Genomic DNA, 17574 nt, shown 5'->3' with positions numbered 1-17574 from the left:
TGTCGTGCTTGCATTACTAAACTTGTATGAACTGCCAGGTGAGATGTGAACTGAAAGCCATATCTAGGCGTTTGAAAAAAGAGTGGTTTCGAAACTCTTGATATGTGTTTGTTAGTTAGCAACAGCAAAAAGACATCCAACTATGAACCACTTTCTCAGACAATATATCGTGTAACACTGCCGCCATGTTTCAGGGCGAGAGCCGTTACTGGCACCCCATCTTTAATGCTCGTGTAACTGAAGCCTGTTGTGATTGTCCTAGAAATCCGAAAGTAAATGCAAACCAAGCTAAGAGCCAACACAGTCGAAGAGAAAGGAAAAGTTAAAATAGGGCAAGGAGATGAATACACAAGCCAGGAGTGTGATCAACACAGTGTCGCTCGAAAAGAGAAGAAAAGGAAGACGAAGAGAAAGTAGAAAGAGAAAGAAATTCAGAAAGAAGAAAACAAGAAGAGAGAGAAAAAGTGGGGGTCGATTTGCGATGTTAGACCAAATGCGAATTAGGCGCGCTATCAATTCGGTTTTCACTTCGGTTCAGGTGCTTAGATCCAGTGTTCACAGATGGCAGTTGTTCAGATAGCGATGATGGGTTAATGCGGAATCGGTCATTACATATATGCGAAATTGGCCATTCTCTACATTCATAGATCCCTGGGAGTCTTCCTACAACTCCTGGCGCAGTGTTGCAGCGGTCAAGTGATGCGCCACTGCCTTTCTATTACGGATGCTGCCATTTGTGGAGCTTGGGTTGGGTTGCGAGCAGCCTCTCGCGGTTAATTGAGCGGCCGCCTTGCATGGTGGGCGGCTGCTACACACACACACACACACACACACACACACACACACACACACACACACACACACACACACACACACACACACACACACACACACACACACGCACACACACACACACACACACACACACACACACACACACACACACACACACACACACACACACACACACACACACACACACACACACACACACACACACACACACACACACACACACACACACACACACACACACACACACACACACACACATATATATATATATATATATATATATATATATATATATATATATATATATATATATAATTGGGCAGGTTGCCTACCACTCGGTGGGCATTTCAGCAGCCTGCCACAAAACGGGCTTCAAACACACGACGGCTAAATGGGCGGAATTGCCACAATAAGTGCTAGCGCACTAATAAACATTTATTATGTAAAACGAGACCGGAGCAGATTGCGGGGAAGGAGAGGGGGTGGGAATGGAGAGTCGTCAATCTAGTATTCCTGTAGCTTCCGCCGACGCTTTGGCGATGGCGACTAGCGCCTCCTGGTCTTCCAGGGGGGTGCCTAAACGTCACCTTCCACTGCTGCAGCACCGCGTTGAGCGGCTTGAAATGTTTGTGTTTATTTGTGCATGTCAATGTAATATGTGTAAATGTAGGAATACCCCCTAATCAGGGACATGTATCTCCGTATAATGGGCGAAGTAGGTGTAGGTGGTGAAGATTGGTAAGAGTGAGCATTTGGATGCTTCTTAGGTGGTAGGAGTCGGCCGGGGTAAGTTGCTTATGTGGCGGAGGGTAGTGGCGACTACTTAGGCGTAGTGTCTCTATAGGCGGTTTGAAGAATGGGTTGAGAGGGATTAGAGTCTGTGCTCTCCGCTCGGTACTTATAGTCTGAAGCCAGGGCACCAGCCCTAGTATTGCCACCAACACTTTCATGTCCTATAGGACCCAGTTATGACATGATAAAGTTGGAGATGGCCGCCCAGCACGTGGAGTGCCGTGCGCGGGACAGATACACTCGTATAGGCTCTACAGGCTGCTTGGAAGTCTGCAAGAACGTGGAAACCATGGTTTTGGGTGTCGCTAATTGTCACGGTGATGGCTGTAGCGACGGCTTATGCGTCCGCCGGGTCTGGTGCCCCGAAGGACGGAAATACAGGACATGACGGCTCCCGCCGAATGTTTCAATTAAGCTTTTGGCTAGTTTATTTAGTCTGTTTTGGCGAAAGTAGATAGAGGAACAGGTCTGAAATAAAAAAGGTAAAAAACGCGTCATGGCATTCCGAAAAACTCAACATGATAGCTAACTGTAGTTCAGCACTTTATTCCCGAGCACAAATCGGGTACACAAAATGCGCTTGGCCTGCCACGCCTGGCCGAGCTGATCCTTTTCCCGGGAAGAAGACAGCCACGCATGCCATGAGAGGACTGGGAATGAGATAGAGTGGTAGATAGGAAACTGAAAAGATACAAGGCGGTAGAATAGAGAGTGCACAACATCGGCACAGGGTTCAGGTAGGACGGTTCAGAGTGGACGCGGTACGAAAAAAAGTCTTTCAGTAGACCATGAACAGCCGCAAAAGTCTGTGATAAAGTAGTAAATACTAATTAGCATCCCAAAACGTAAAAGCAAAATGTAAAATATTTGCCGTTAAAAGGGGGGGAAATATTGCGAAAGGCGGCCCTGCAAAGTCGGTGAGCTCCCATTATGTTCGTTCAGCAGCGTGGGCAGTGCAAGTGGCGTTTCTCGTTTACGAAGACAATACGAATGGCGTCTATTATTCATGCAAGCCGTAATATATCGGGTGTCCTAGAGTTCACGGGAAGGAATTCAATATTCTTGCGCGAACTCTCTAATCGCTCATTTTTCTCCCGTATGCACTGAAATTTAACCCGCACGAGGCAAGCGCAGTGCGGTCCACATTAAAAATTTGACACTTTCCAATCCCCGGGCGGAAGATGCAGCAAGCTTTTACCTTGTGGACCAACTTTCACCTTTCGTAAGTCAGAGATTACAGCGCACTCATAATTAAACGCGCGAAGTTCATGTGTCGGTGCTATTTCTTTTTTGTTTAGCGCGTAATACTATACTGAAAAAGAAAAGATTTTGGTTTTTCTTTTTTTCGCGCATAGTTAACCACGCCTGCACGCGCCGAAGCGAAGCACACTTAAGGGCTGCAACTTCAGAGGCCGCTCTTAGCAACAGACATGGGTGGGATAGGCACAGCTCATTAATACAGTTGGAAAAAAAATCTCAAAGGGTGCGCCAAAATTACCAGAGCGGGGGTGATCAGCGCCCATAAGGTTGTATTCTTTTTTTTGCTTTTTTACTTGGCGCACTTTCCAGCGGGGCAAACGTAGCATCAAGTCAGCCTTCAGCAGCTCAGTGACAGAAACTTCCATTATGATCGACACGATACGCTCATTCCCGAGGTGAGGCAAGAAAAAAGAGGCGGATATAAAAGACTGTGAACACTATGTAATTAGAAGTTCAGCTCAAGGCTGTGAGTGAAAATATATACACATCTTTATTTTATAAAACAAGAGCAACCGATTCGCGTGAAAGAAAAACTGAGCCCGGCAACATTGAAGTAGATAACGAGCAGCGTCGTTAAGCTGACCCCCAAGAGGTTTTGTTGCTTAAGCGCCGTGCATGACGGGAAGCGAAGCGGGGGCTTCTGAGCCGTAGCATATGTATTGTTCGACGAAAGCAAGCAGATAAGTCAGAGGAACCGCAGCATCAAAATTAACCGCAATGTTAATGACATCAATATGAAAAAAATATTACCTTTTCTCGGTACGACATTTTTTTTAAGCCGCCGAACAGCCTCGTTAATCCCTGTTTTGACACACACTTGCACAAGGCTTAAACATCATTTTTCTCTTTCTTCGCCATCATGGCTGGTGTGCGGTGGTCGTGTCATTAGCGACCCAAGCCGTCCCGACGGACAGGATATGCGCGACGTTAAGCAATAACAGAGCTCACCTCAAGTGCGTTATCTTCATAAGCCTTAATAGAGGCAGCAGATGTTAAGTGCAAAATCCTCTATAAGGGCCTTGAACCCATTCTGGCAGTTCTTCCTTTATTTGTTTCTTAGCGAGTCATCTTTGGGGCCTTGTTATTGTCGAATTTGGATGACGCTTGTTTAGTCTTTAAAAACAAAGATCAACCATTGGCTGGATTTCTGGCCATGCCACAAAAGAAAAGAGAGCGCATTCCAGAGAATCAGGTTCTCTAACGTCGCGAAAAAAAAGTCAGTGGCTTAACATGGCTGACCATGCAATTCAGCGAACAGCAAGAACTCTTGCTAAGCGTCTGAGACTCGTCCATGGCAGCTCGGCTACACGCTCGCGACCGCCGTTCTATATATACCCGCACGACCACGTGGCTATGACGTGATGTCACATGGTCTTATGACACCCCCATCGGATGTCATCACGTAGCTTCCCATCACCTCATCGGACGTTCTTAAGGTCAAAGGTCAACCCAAAGAAGTACTTGCAACTGGGCTTGTTGGTGCATATTCGTGAAAGAACCAAAGGTCACACAATGTCAAAGGTCAAAGGTCAGATGTCAAAGATCAACGTCAGGGGTCAAGGGTTCGACACCATAACTGTGCCACACATAGGCGGCTAACGTGGTTGGGCTGAAGGTCGGTGGAGATCATTCCAAGGCATCCGCGGCGACTGCTTTACCTAGCGTAGGGAAGTTTCTCGCTTCAAAAACTGTAATTCATATTGGAGGAATATGTATATCGATTGTCAGAAACATCGCATGCGTTGCGTTGCGTCTTCACGGGGGCTGCCTTTTTAAACTCTTGCACTCGGGAGCAAAAGAGATGGCCCAGGAATGTTACCATCCTTTCATAAGAGGCGTATGATTTAAGACTGAGCTGCCTCGCCGGAACTGCCACAGTAGCAGGAAAAACAGCCCAGCTATTGTGAAATACGATTGTAGTGGTGTTCAGCCCCGTAGAAGCTAACGTTCAGATTATTCTTTCAATTGATGTTCTGGATTAGTCGCTTAATGAGAATACGACGACATAAAGAACCAGACGACGAACACAAGCCTCTCGTTCTTTGTGGCGTCTTTGCTGCATCTTATTCTAATTACGCCATTCAACTAGCCCTGTACGTGACATACCATTTCAGTCACGCTTAGATATTATGCAAAGAGGCTGTCGGAGCTAAGGCGAGGAAGAACCAGGAAGAAGCAGTTAAATTAGGTCGTTTTTGCAGGTGTGCCTGCAAGAGGTTCCACAGGCTCCTCCGTCCTTCGACTCATCCGTCAATAATCAGCGCCGCATGCCACGACATAGTCAACAGTTAACTAGCCTACTAACTCGTCCTTGCATATATCCTGATTTTGTATTGTACTCCAGAAGGTAGGAAATATAGGCACCGAATTTATCAAAGCCTTGAAAGTGTTGACCTGCAAAACCTCCGAGAACGTAATAATGAAGGGGAAAGAAGCTACGGAGGGCACTTAAGACCACTTACCTGCTTTGAATGGGAAAGCGTTATTTTTATTTCTTTTTTACTTTCCTATTGGCAGGCCTACTCATTAGCGTACAGCCGTAAGGCAATGCATATGCTTGTTTCACCTTTGTGCGCTAAGAAGCAACGCATTTTTGCAAGCTATGGGCGGCGTGCTCGCCTCGCAATCTGAAAGTCCAATTAAGCGCATTTTCGGAAGAAATTTTATTTTTCCTTGATATCAAGTTGTGTTCATCATGGATTATTCGTCGCCACTTTTGCGGCCGACAACGGCGGGTTTCGTTGCCGATCAGGCATATAATGCTTTCGCATTAACACCGGGAACCCTATTTCTATAATGTCTAGACATTGCAATAGCACTAGAAGCTGTTGACGTCTTTGCCTGAAGTGACTAGTGGTGTTTGTGAGACCCAGTTTAGTTAGCTCTTTGCGAGCTCTTCCGGTATACACCACCTGCTACAGTTGGCCCGTTGAGGTGTCACACAGCCGAACCTGGTCTAGTGACGTCACATTCGGGCCCTTCAGCCGAAGTGCATTCGTTGGTCTGGTGACGTCACGCCCCTACAGCCAATGAGACTTCTCCACTCTGATGTTGCCATTGATGATATCAGTGCTGCCAACTAGCCAATTAGTCATTTTCTTGACGACACCGGACGGCGTAGAGTTTTCGCTCCGGTGCGAGCTCTGTGCCATCGCATAAAAACAGGGAAGAAAACTTGAAATATTGAAACTTTATTTTGCAATCTGTCATAACAGAGAATGCAGGAGTACGAAAACATTGCTGATGTTTTGATAAACGGTGAAATGCAAATGCGTGACCATTTATATAAATGCATTGACACTGTTCGAAGCGCTGAGATCCTAGCACGTCGGCTCGTGATTGTGCGGCAGCACTCAGAGTTTCTCCGTTCAATACGCTTCTGCCGCTACCCGATAGTCGTTCTTGCGTTACAGATTCTGTTTAAAGCATGAAATGATTTTAGGTCTGATTCCCGCCACAGTTCGGTCACTGCATCTGGGAACCGCGGAGAATCTGAAGCCGATCATTAGGCCGACCATGAGGCCATACATAAGGGCGATAATTAAGCCGGACTTATCCGTGACACTAAGAAACTTTCGTCCTAGTGGAATCCTGCAGAAAAAAAAAGCCTTTTGCGATATTGTAGCTGCGATTGGGGTGTGAACAAGCGCCGCACACAAACTAAGTAGCAGCGCTTCTTGATGTCTTGCACCACTTATCACCGCAGCTTCTGGCGCTACTAGTTACAAATGGTCGCCTTTCGCGCTCTGTGGTTGAAATGATCTTCCTCGTCATCGCCCATGTGTTCGGTCTACGCCAAAATATCTGCAACAGCCGCTGAAGAGCGAGGGACTTCTGTGGTGCGCCATAAAGCGGAAGCCCCGATAAACACTGAACGAGCTGCTTATTACTAAGAAATGAAGCGGGTGAACGCGACGGCACGCTAAGGAAAAAACACGGCGAAGTAAGTCGATCGCTCTTCGCAGTTAAGGAGAGTAGCTGATGGTGAATCCACCATGCGTATCAGCCACCACAGACTACGTGTTGGAGTAAAAGACATCATCCGACTGACACAAGCCTTAGTCCACTCGCGCCTTACCTATTACCTCTCGTCATCATCATCATCAACATGACAACGCCAAACGCAAAGAAAAGACCTCTCCCACGTTTCTTCAGTTAAGCTGGCCCTGTGGCCGCTGCAGCCTCCGCCCTCCCCCCCCCCCCCCCCCCCCCCAATTGATGCTAACTTCGTAATTTCATCCACCAACTAACTTTCAGCCGCCACCTGCCAAAGTGAATTCGTTGGTCTAGTGACGTCACGCCCCTACAGCCAATGGGATTTCTCCCCTCTGACACTGCCATTGATGATATCACTGCTGCCAAGCCACCTCTCGTACCACAAGCTTATCAAGAAAGAATACAGAAATATAGAAGTGGTTATCCGCATGACAACGCAGACCGAGCTAGGGACACCGATGCGCACCCGCATGACTGAACTTCTCCCTCTCTCGGCATATGCATAACACTTTCGACGAACTGTTCAATGCGCAAAGAGCAAGCCAGATACACAGTCTACGTGAAACAACGCAGGGCTGCGATATGCTCTCGCGCCTCGGTTACGCGGTGCCGGAGGCTACTCTTAACCGCACCTTGCAGCTCCCCCATGACGAGCGTGCCCCCAACCAGGCTCACCTGTACTGCACAATATGCAACGAGACAGACATCAACGAGACAGACACAGTTGTCCGCAGCACAGTCAATAAGCCACTAGATGTCAATCCAGTTTGCTGTCTTCACAGCATGCCTCGGGCGTCCAAAGTGGGTGAAGTGAAAAGCCGCCAGCTTTCCTTCTAGGATTTACTAAGGAACTCTTTGATTAGATGTAGCAGTTTGTCTGCAGGAACCACTGCTGTGACAGGCCAACATCATTCCAGCACTCTACGCTACTGAACTCCACGCGAGCGCCGCTGTGAACCTCGAGGAGCTCATCATAGTTACATCTATAGACCAGGCTTCACACTCCTCAAGGATCAGTAGTAATAATAAAACAGTAGCCTTCACAGCATACTCAACGCAAGAGTGAAGACGCTTTCAACGAGGCAGACCCAATCACATCATCACAGGAGTTAACGCGTCGTGCACTTGCCGCTTCCACTTCTGGCTACCGCGTCGTTTCGGCGTCTGGGAATGGGCGCGAAAACAAGAAAACATCCCTGGGAATGAGCGCGAAAACAAGCTCGCCTAAGAGCGGTGCAGTCCGGTGACCTCGGAGACGATCAATGATTAGGCCCACAATCCGGGTCAGGTGCTGAGTACGCATTTCTCCTCATCGGAGTATACTTACGCGAGCGCCGTGAGGGCCGTTTCGTGTGCCACTAATATATGAGCGCACACTCTATCGAGAGAAACCTAGCCTATGTCGGCAGCTACTGACGAGTATCTTCCCCGCTCAAAAAAGTGGTAAGGTTTTAAGGTAGCTGAACTGAGTAGTCGTACAAAAGCATGTGTTTAGCCTGGTTGGCCGATGGTTTTGCTTTGCTTGGTAGTCGAAACGTCTTGCGACGATATTAGACTCTGGCTAAGCTCTGATCGTGGTTAAGCCACCGTAGGAATTGAAGAGATCCGGTTACCCACGGTACCTATGCCTAGCAAAGGCATGCCGCAAGGCTCTGTAGTCTATCCAATGCTGTTCAACATAGGAATGCTCAACTTAGCCAAGAAGGTCTTAACCCGCGAAAATATCGGCTTCACATTCTACGGGGCGACATAACATATGGGTTACAGAGGGATCTTTGGCGCAGAAGGAAGAACCTCTGCAAGGAGCTATAGGTATGGTAGGAGAATTTGCAGAATAGAGCGGTTTTCATTGCTCCCCGGAGAAATCCGAACTCATCAGGTTACACAGGAAATATTACAAGTCCCAGGGAGAGATTCAACTCTACCTAGGAAACCAAAAAATTGAGGAAAAAGAGAAGATCACAGTTTTGGGGCTGTGGCTACAAAGCAATCTGATAGCAGATTATACAATCAAACCTCTCAAGGCCACGGTCAACCAAATATCAAGAATGATTAGAAAGGTAACCTGGCATCGAAAAGGAATGAGGGAGGAACACACCCTCCGCCTAGTCCAAGCCCTGGTCGTAAGCAGGATTACCTACGGGCTCCCGTGTCAAGAGATTAGAACAGTTGACAGAAAAGCTATTGATACCATCATAAGGGGAGCCTATAAAACTGCCCTAAACTCCCCACCAACGACATCAACGGAACGTATTTTGGCCCTAGGAGTACACAACACCTTTGAGGAGCTCAGTGAGGCGGTTCTGGGGCATCAAAAAAACCGCCTAACCACAATACAAGTGGGTAAGGATATTCTGACCAGGCTGGAACTATGACAGGCACTACGAAATTGTGAGATCAAGTCCCGAATTTTGACACCTGCAAGAGAGATCTATGTAAACCCGATACCATACACATGCACCACGAGCGGCAGAAGAGTAGGAGGAGAGCCAGATTCAAAGCAATGGCAAAAAAACTATCAAAAGTCCCGGAAGCAGTATAAGTAAACATCAGGGCCTATGCCCAGCCAGGCAGGTTCGCGACTGCTGCGGTGGACAACGAGAAAAGGCCAATCATTAGGTCTTCAATCTATGCCAAGGACCCTGCGGAACCGAAATCACTGGCCATAGCTATCACCATCAGGGCTCAAGACCGACAGGGCAAGTCATCGCACGTCGTGACGGATTCCCTGCAGAGAATATCTTGCTGGAAAAAATCACCGAAGGGCGAGCCAACTATTAAGTACACTCTCAAGCTCACACAGAATAACATGGACGCCTGGTCACGAAGGCTTAGCCGGAAACCAGGTAGTGAATGATCTAGCCCGAGCTCGCACAACCGGGCAGATCCCTACCCCCACCCCTCTTCTAAGACCGTATTATGACAGACTAGAACACCTTAGGCTAGAAAGACGACATTTCTCCCCACCACACAAACACCTGTCCTCACAAGATGCCATTGACTGGAGGAGAATACAAATAAACACATATCCAATTCTTCATATTTGCACAAGATCAGACCCGCACAATACCCAAGTTACTGTCCTTGGTGCGGAGCAAGCCCCACGCTCTACCATACATCTTGGGAATGCCAGAACCAACCAGAGAAAAAACTAATAGTGCCACATTCGGCATACGAGCAGTGGGAGGAAGCCCTGAACAGCGACAACCTGGGCCAGCAAGCCTGGACAACTCAACTAGTCCGCAAGTCAGCTGCCGTCAGCAGAGACCTGGACTAGGGGTCCCGACCATCTGGCTCCTGCGAATTAATCACCTAAACAAAAGTTTTCTCCCTCTCTTTTTCTCCGCAGATGGAAGTTGATGATAACGACGATGTGCAATGCACAAAGCGGGTGTGTGTTGCAGTTAACCACGAGCAGAGATGGGCTGCGGCAATAGCATAGCGACCTCGTGCAGCGGCCAGCGAGGCTGATCTGTTCGCGCCGTCGCGGTTTAGAAACGAAGTCACGGCTATATTTATTTCATTTCGGCATGGGCTGTTGTTATGATACGTTTTGCCCAGGTCACCTTCAAGGTAAAGCTACACACTGACTCGGTGAGCTGGTTAGATCTCGTGGAGTAGTGGTTTCGCGTCAAAACTGGTATGCAAGTCACTCGGTTGACATACCTCCACCTTGTAGCTCTTGCGCAGGACCCCATACCCTCTACCAAGCGGCCTGGAAATGTGCGAGGAGCCACCATCCGCCCATCCGCAACACCAAAAGAGCCTTATGGAAACACTCACTGTCTCTCCTCCCTTTGCCCGGACACCAGTTTCCATTGCTCCGCCATGCATGGGACATCTCAGCCAGCGATGGGCTTTTGAACAAAAAAGCTTAAACTCGAAGGCAGATATCATCTTTAATAAGGGTTCCCCTTTCTTCCTCCAAGAATGCCTAACGCCTTTACTGCAATGCATACCATTCTTATCCCTATGTCGAATAAGAGGTAAACTACATTTTTTTACGTTTTTGAATTTGCAACGTCTAGTTCAACTTCACAATGTTGGCTCAGTTGGCTGATAATTGCGTACAATTAACACGAGCACGAAAGCGAAACTGTGTCTACGGCGGTCAGCTTCGTAGAACAGCGGGCGTCCGTCTGTCTCAAAAAACAGCACATGGCAGCCTGCTCACCATTGCTGGTGGCAGTTTAATAATAGATTAAAATTGCCACCTGCCCACCATGACACAGTGCATTAGCTTATAGGTCGAGAGATAGGCTGTCTTCAGAAGAATTATCTGAGAAAAAATTAGCCTTACGTAAGTTTGGCAAGAGCATCCTGGGTTTCACAAGCCCCACCTGTGGCTATGTTTTAAACAGCCACCTGCTAGGGCGTGGCGCTTCGCTGCATAACTATATCGGTAGTGGTAGGCGGACACCCCGCGATCTATGAACCTATGAAAGGGAACGAGTACTGGTGTGGGAGGCACTCCTAATGCCATCCTATTGTGCTCTTAAAGGTAGGCTAAGCGTCTGCCAGGGTTTTTGCCTTCTTTCTGCCTGCATTTCATTCGTGGCTTTGGAATCAGGGTTGACAGGCAGCGATCGATGTTTATCATTAACTCCATTATCGTAGCCACGCCTGACCGATGGAAAAAAGGCTAAAGAAATGAAAAAAAGAAGCTAAAATAATTCGGCCCCCGTTTTCTTTTCGCAGTAGGAGGTAAAAAGTTGCCCCAAAAGCACCGAAATTGATGAGCATGAGTGAGCTTGCAAATTAGCGTACATACTTCGTCAAAAAATGCGAACTAAAGGCATTTATTTCTGGGCAATGCAGTATGGTTCGTTATGCGTGAACCGCGTTCCAAAACATAACGGTGAGAAGAACTCTTGTCCTCAACCGTCTAAAAGGTAGGACTTCCACGGACACAACAAGAGCCGCTCTACACGGCGAAGAAGCAAACCCTCTGGGATCTTTGCTTTTAACAAGGACTGTACACGTAGATAATAATACGTTAGCTCAGGAGCGAATAATTCTCACTAGCTGGGGGAATCAGAAGCTACATCCGGTAAAGGTGTCAACGGCTTCTAATGCCGTGGCTTTGCCAACACATGAGGTAATTAGTTATCCTCGTGATATTTCGCTATTGCTTTTTGTGCTGTTGTAAAGAATAAAGAATTTTCAGTGGAATAGTGGCCAAGACAGGTACGGAACCTAGCATGGAGAATCGCTTCCTTCAGTGTGTGAGAACAAACAATTTCACTGCCTCCCGGAACGATGATCACATCGTTAATGGAGCTGGAATGACTATGTGATACGTCGAAACACCCCACACAAGCTTAAACGGTGCAAGTAGTAATTAGAGTATGGTGTGACGTTGTGGTTAACACGTTAACACTACCGGCACGTTTCTGTGGCACATTTCTGCAGCAACAAGCAAGTCTTCTACGTTTACATTATCCCGCTAGGCAAGCTCATTGATACAATGAAACTGTGTTGGGCTTACTTCTAGCTTGACAGCGTCGGTCTCAACAACGCTGCAGGAGCTTTAATCGGGCCACTGTAACATTATATAGCATCTAATTTATGGTAAGGAGATTTAAGAAATAACTCGTGTTCTGGATGGCAGTTATATTTGCATTCCTCTTACGCTGCTATGAAGAGGTTTAGAGTAAGAAAAAAAGATTTAGGTCGATGTCATAAGTGCTACGAACTCCTGATAGTTAATTTGGCCGTCTCCGTCGAGGTCAGCTTCCCGTATCATAGCATCAACCTCTTCGTTCGTGAGTTTCTCTCCCAGCGTTGTCATGACGTGGCGGAGCTCAGCTGCTGTGATGTAGCCATTCCCATCTCTGTCGAAGACCTGTGCAAAGACACACGACAACTTTAGCGAGCGCATACATGTGCCAGCGGTGTCTAGTAGCATATAGACGTGCTTAGTGATGACCTGAACCGCACTCGACCATGTAGGGCTAAATTTTTTGAATGTCTTCTGCTTCATCCGTTCACCTGACAAGAGCCCTGTGGACCTTACAGTAGCTAGAGGTGCAAGCATTACGGAACAATGATATCCCAAGCTCCATTTCTAAAAGGTACTTCACTACTACGCCCATCAAAGATACCAACAATCACGTTCTAGTGCAGAGTATTGAAATTAGGGCAATACGCACCTTTCGCAGTTATGGCTGCGCAGCAACAGCAGTTCTGACTCTACAACTCTCACTACTTTGTATGTAGTCACTTTTAACTGGCATGCGTTCGGCCCAGGTAGTTATATTTGCATCGTATCTACGTATATGCTTCAAAGGAATGTTGAGTCATGTTATGCGTGCCATCAGCCGAGAGGCTAAGCGTGGCAATCGCCCTACCCTGAACTGACATGGAAAGCCAGCGTGGCACGCGCGAGTATAATCACAAGTGCTCACCTTAAATGCCTCACGGATCTCTTCTTCGGTGTCCGCGGTGCGCGTCTTTTTGGTCATCATGGCGAGGAACTCGGCAAAGTCCACGGTGCCGTTACCGTCGACGTCGACCTCCGCGATCATGTCCTTGAGCTCTGCCTCGGTCGGATTCTGTCCGAGGGCTCGCATCACGGTGCCTAGTTCTTTAGTGCTGATTGCACCGTTTCCATCCTTGTCGAAAAGCGCGAACGCCTCGCGCAGCTCTGCGATCATGTCATCGCTAAGTTGCATGCTAGATGTGTCCAGTGGCCCTCGAGTGCTGGGGCCTGGCGCTGCATCCTTCTTGGCTACCGCCTGCGAAGTCTTGGTGCTGCTGGGGGCGCTGCTGCTGCTACTCGGGGCGTCAGCGGCCGCCTTGGAAGCGCTGGGTCCTGGGGCTTGAGGCGCTGCGAACGGTGCGGAAGCGGCAGAAGCGGCAGCAGCGACCCCGGGTCCTGTTGTGACTGTTGCTGCTGCCGAGGTCTGTTGAGATGTCGGCGGCGGCGAGCGGTTGCCCGAAGAGCGCTTCATCAGTGCGCCTTTAGCGGATAGCGACCAGCTGAACGCTGCTGCCTCACGCCTGGCGCACGTTGTCAATAGGCGGAACTTTTTCCTTCTTCGCTGCGGTCTGGCCTCTCGCTCATGGTTGCGGGTGAAGAACGTGGGGAAAACTCGAAAATCAGTAACATACTTCGATGAGGAAACCTACGGCATTGCAGTGCTGTTCAATTATTCAGGCAGAAATATATGGGCTTAACGTCGGTTTCAGGCTTCGTCAGACAAAAAATGGGGGGAAGAAGAAGTGACTGTGCACCAACCATAGCCAATCGCCCATCTTGGGTATCTGCCTATCCTTAAAAGGAAACAACAATGGGCTGTCCGGTCACTTCAGCCTGATCTCGAGTCAAAACATTAAATGCTAAACACCTTACTACGTAATGCAATTTTCGTCATTAGCGTACGACACGAGAATGGCAACTTTTATCACATTATCGGCACACGTCACAGTACTTTGTGTGCCCACTGCTTTTTATAACGGCGTCATTTGGAGAACTGCTGTTTCCAAAGAAATGCATTCTAGACAGACGGAAGTTGTTAAATAAGACATCTTGTAAGATGGCTTTGTGTTTATTTATACCTCCCAGCGTAAGAAACCAATATATGGTCTTCCCAATCAGAAGCAAATGACCTGCATGAAACGATTATACCGACACGTATCTAATGCTATTGTCCTTAAAAGCGCAGCTACTTTCAGTAACTTTGAAGACGCCATAAATCGCATGGTGGCTTATCGACACTAGAAGCTCAATTTGCGACCGATGATAAAATACTGGTAGGGCTTGTTTTCAAAGCTTTTGATCACCACAGTTAACGTCTGTTTAAATGCAACAGTGGGATAAAAATAAAATTCTAAGCATAGCCTCATTTTTAACATTCTCGCAGGTGAATCCTTCTAATCCGGGGCTCAGAGCCGAGATTAAGACATTCTGCCGTTACTCATTCGATATAGTATAATTAATTTATTTATTTATTCATACATTCAGCGTTATGCCAAAACAGGAGTTGTGCTTAAAGAATAAGACGAAATACAATACAACAAAAATACAGTTGAACTTTGCAGATATTCAACAATTCAGTACATAGCATTTAGGCTAAAAAGCACAACATAACAGAACATGAACAACTGTGTTCCTTCAATCCATTCACAAAACAAAATTATAATTTACCTTGAAAAACATTCACCCGCAAGATGCATACATTAACGAATCTGCGCTTCTGGAGGAACAAAAATATTACCTTAATTTATTTGGAATAATATAGTGCCTTAAACAGGTGCAAACCGCAAACAACAAACTGTAGCAAGGACTGAAATAAAAATACATGTTATATAAAACAAATCAGACCATTCACAAATAATTTGCGAGGGCGTTTTCAAAAGCTTTAAAATCAGACAACTGAACAATCCCTTTCGGCTATTTATTTCATTCTACAATGGTTCGAACCAGGAAAGAGTGTTTGAAAGAATATGTTCTATAATTAAGTGGTGTGATGTGTTTGAAATGCACTGTTCTAGGGCCACCAGCATTCTGTGGTTTGATGTATCTGCCAAAGTTAACCATATAATCTGTAGAGAGCACGTAAAAAAGATTATGAGCGCGTTATACTGCATTTTCTGCTTCACAGCCGTCAGTGAGGGCGATTTAGAAGGTGATAGTACTAATTATTGGCTTGTTTGAAATCCGCACCACGTGGTACTGTCCTACTGAGCGCACCACAATAGAAGATAAGTTTTTCTTGCTGGAATACACGTCCAGTCTCTTCAACGCGAAGGTAGTTCGACACATGCCCAGAAATGTCTACAAGTGAACGTTCATAATTTTTTTCCAGTCCAAATTCAGTGACAGCTTGATGTTCCCATTTATTGTTTTTACGTACTGCGTCTCTGTGCAAGGTCTTAGATGCCATCATTCCACCTATCTTTAAGGCAGTTTGGGTTAATCGGATTGGTTCCGTGAAAACCAGCTAGAGGAGGGCGCTTTTATTTTGAACTATTTGTTATTATCAATTTTATCGTGTATCACGCGTAAAACAGCGTGAATTTGATAATGTCAGATGTTTGTTAAAATTGTACGTTCATGGCTCAAAATAAAGGTTGAGAACTCGGAATTATTCACACTGGATACGTTCCTGCTTTTTGGGTTAACATTCAGTTTTCACTTTGTTACAGTTGCGCCAGGCACGTCATGAAAAAGAAAGCTTTTTGAAGTAACATTGCTTCCGATTTAACCGTAATTCCTCCGCGGGTGTGGGAATGAGCGCCACAAGAGACGATTTCAGGAGTGCACAATCATAGCAGTGTGAAAAGCACTCTTCCTGGGAAAACCAACGCGCTCGTTAAGGCGTAAAGTCATGGACAAAAGTCTGCGGGATGCGTATTCGTGGTGCTGTTAGGCACAGTAGGAGAATGAAATGCATAGAAGATTGACGTGACAGGTGGTCTCCATCTGATAGAAGAAAACCGTCTGAATGGCTAGCATGGTAACGCAGAAATGAATTTTTTCTCGCGTGTCCGCATCCCGCAAACTTTTGTCCATGACCGTGCTTATGAAAAAAGCCAGCAGTCATTGAAGCCAAAGAGCAGAAAAAAATTTTAGGGCCTTTTTTGAATTTGGGGTTTTGATCAATGGGATGATAATAGTGTTGTTATTTTGTCGCTGAACTGTAACTGATTAGAAGGTATAAGAAAAAGAATCACATGCCATCGATGGGATCAGAATCCACAGCCTCCGAATTTTACTCCGGTGCTCTACCAGCTGAGGTAAGTCGACGGCTCTCCAATCTTATAATTCTGGGGGTGTTTATATTACGTGTTACCTGATTTTGATATTTTTCACCAGCGCACCCTAGTCCCTAATGGCGGACGTAATACGTCTTCACCCGGAGTGTCATGTGGAACGTGATCGAACTGTGAGGGCGGAAGGTATGCGAGAACCCTCTTATACTAACTACGCTATTAATTTTCCTTTGGTCAACATCATAAACCAGAAAAGGCCGGAACATACCGCTATGATCCTTGGTTTCGGTCACCGTTGGCTTCAATCATACGTGCATGTACGTAATAACGAGCCCGTTATTATATCCCTTCAATTGTCAGCTCAATATCTTAACGAGGGCCTCGGTTCCGGTAGTTTTGGTGCCGTAGTTAGCATAAGAGAGTTCACGCACAGCTTCCGCTCTCACCGTTCGATCAGCTTTCCCGTGACACTCGTGGTGGTGCAGGACGAATTGCACCCGCCGCTGGCGGCGAAGGTGTAGCTGGTTTGCACTCCCAAGATCAGCTTTCATGCAACATAAATACCCCTGGAAGTATCAGTTTGGACAGCAGTTGCCGTAGCTCAGTTGTACGAGCACTGGAGGCTAAATCCGGAGATCGTGGTTTCGAATCCCATCAGCGTCATGTGGTTGTTTTTCTTTGTATTCAATTACGTTTCAGCGACAAAATAACTGCACAAATAATTTCCTATTGGTCAACCCCACAGATTAAAAAAGGCCGAAACATGCCCCCATGCTCTTTGGCTTGACTGTTGGCTTCCTTCATATGTACGTCATAACGAGCCCGTTATTTACCTTTCCTTGACAGCTGAATAGCTGCTTAAGGACAGCCTTGATTCTTGCAGTCTAGGTGCTGTAGGCAGGAGGAGTGGATTCTCGCACACTGCAGCCCTTAACGTTGGATAGCGTTCCACGTTACAGTTGCGGTAATAGAGGACGTAATACGCCCGCCACCAGGGACGAGGGTGGCGCTGGT

The 17574-nt window shown here is 46.8% G+C and overlaps 1 protein-coding gene across 1 annotated transcript; it reads right to left on the bottom strand.

Moving 5' to 3' along the window:
- Positions 1–12383: 12383 nt before the first annotated feature.
- Positions 12384–13905, bottom strand: LOC144123383 (uncharacterized). The gene is made up of 2 exons (XM_077656225.1): positions 13251–13905; positions 12384–12688 (listed from the first exon to the last, which is right to left on the bottom strand). The coding sequence occupies exons 1-2, from the start codon at positions 13794–13796 to the stop codon at positions 12512–12514; spliced, it is 723 nt and encodes a 240-aa protein (XP_077512351.1). The 5' UTR covers positions 13797–13905; the 3' UTR covers positions 12384–12511.
- Positions 13906–17574: the final 3669 nt, after the last annotated feature.

Source organism: Amblyomma americanum, chromosome 3, assembly GCF_052857255.1.
Source record: "Amblyomma americanum isolate KBUSLIRL-KWMA chromosome 3, ASM5285725v1, whole genome shotgun sequence".
NCBI lineage: Eukaryota > Metazoa > Arthropoda > Arachnida > Ixodida > Ixodidae > Amblyomma > Amblyomma americanum.
Note: the sequence above shows the minus strand (reverse complement) of the source record. Positions and strands in the feature narration are given on the sequence as shown.

Coding starts and splice junctions, on each gene's coding strand:
- LOC144123383 (XM_077656225.1), bottom strand. CDS start 13,796: ATGAAGCGCTCTTCGGGCAACCGCTCGCCGCCGCCGACATCTCAACAG. Junction 12,689..13,250: donor AGATCCGTGAGGCATTTAAG/GTGAGCACTTGT, acceptor GTCTTTGCACAG/GTCTTCGACAGAGATGGGAA.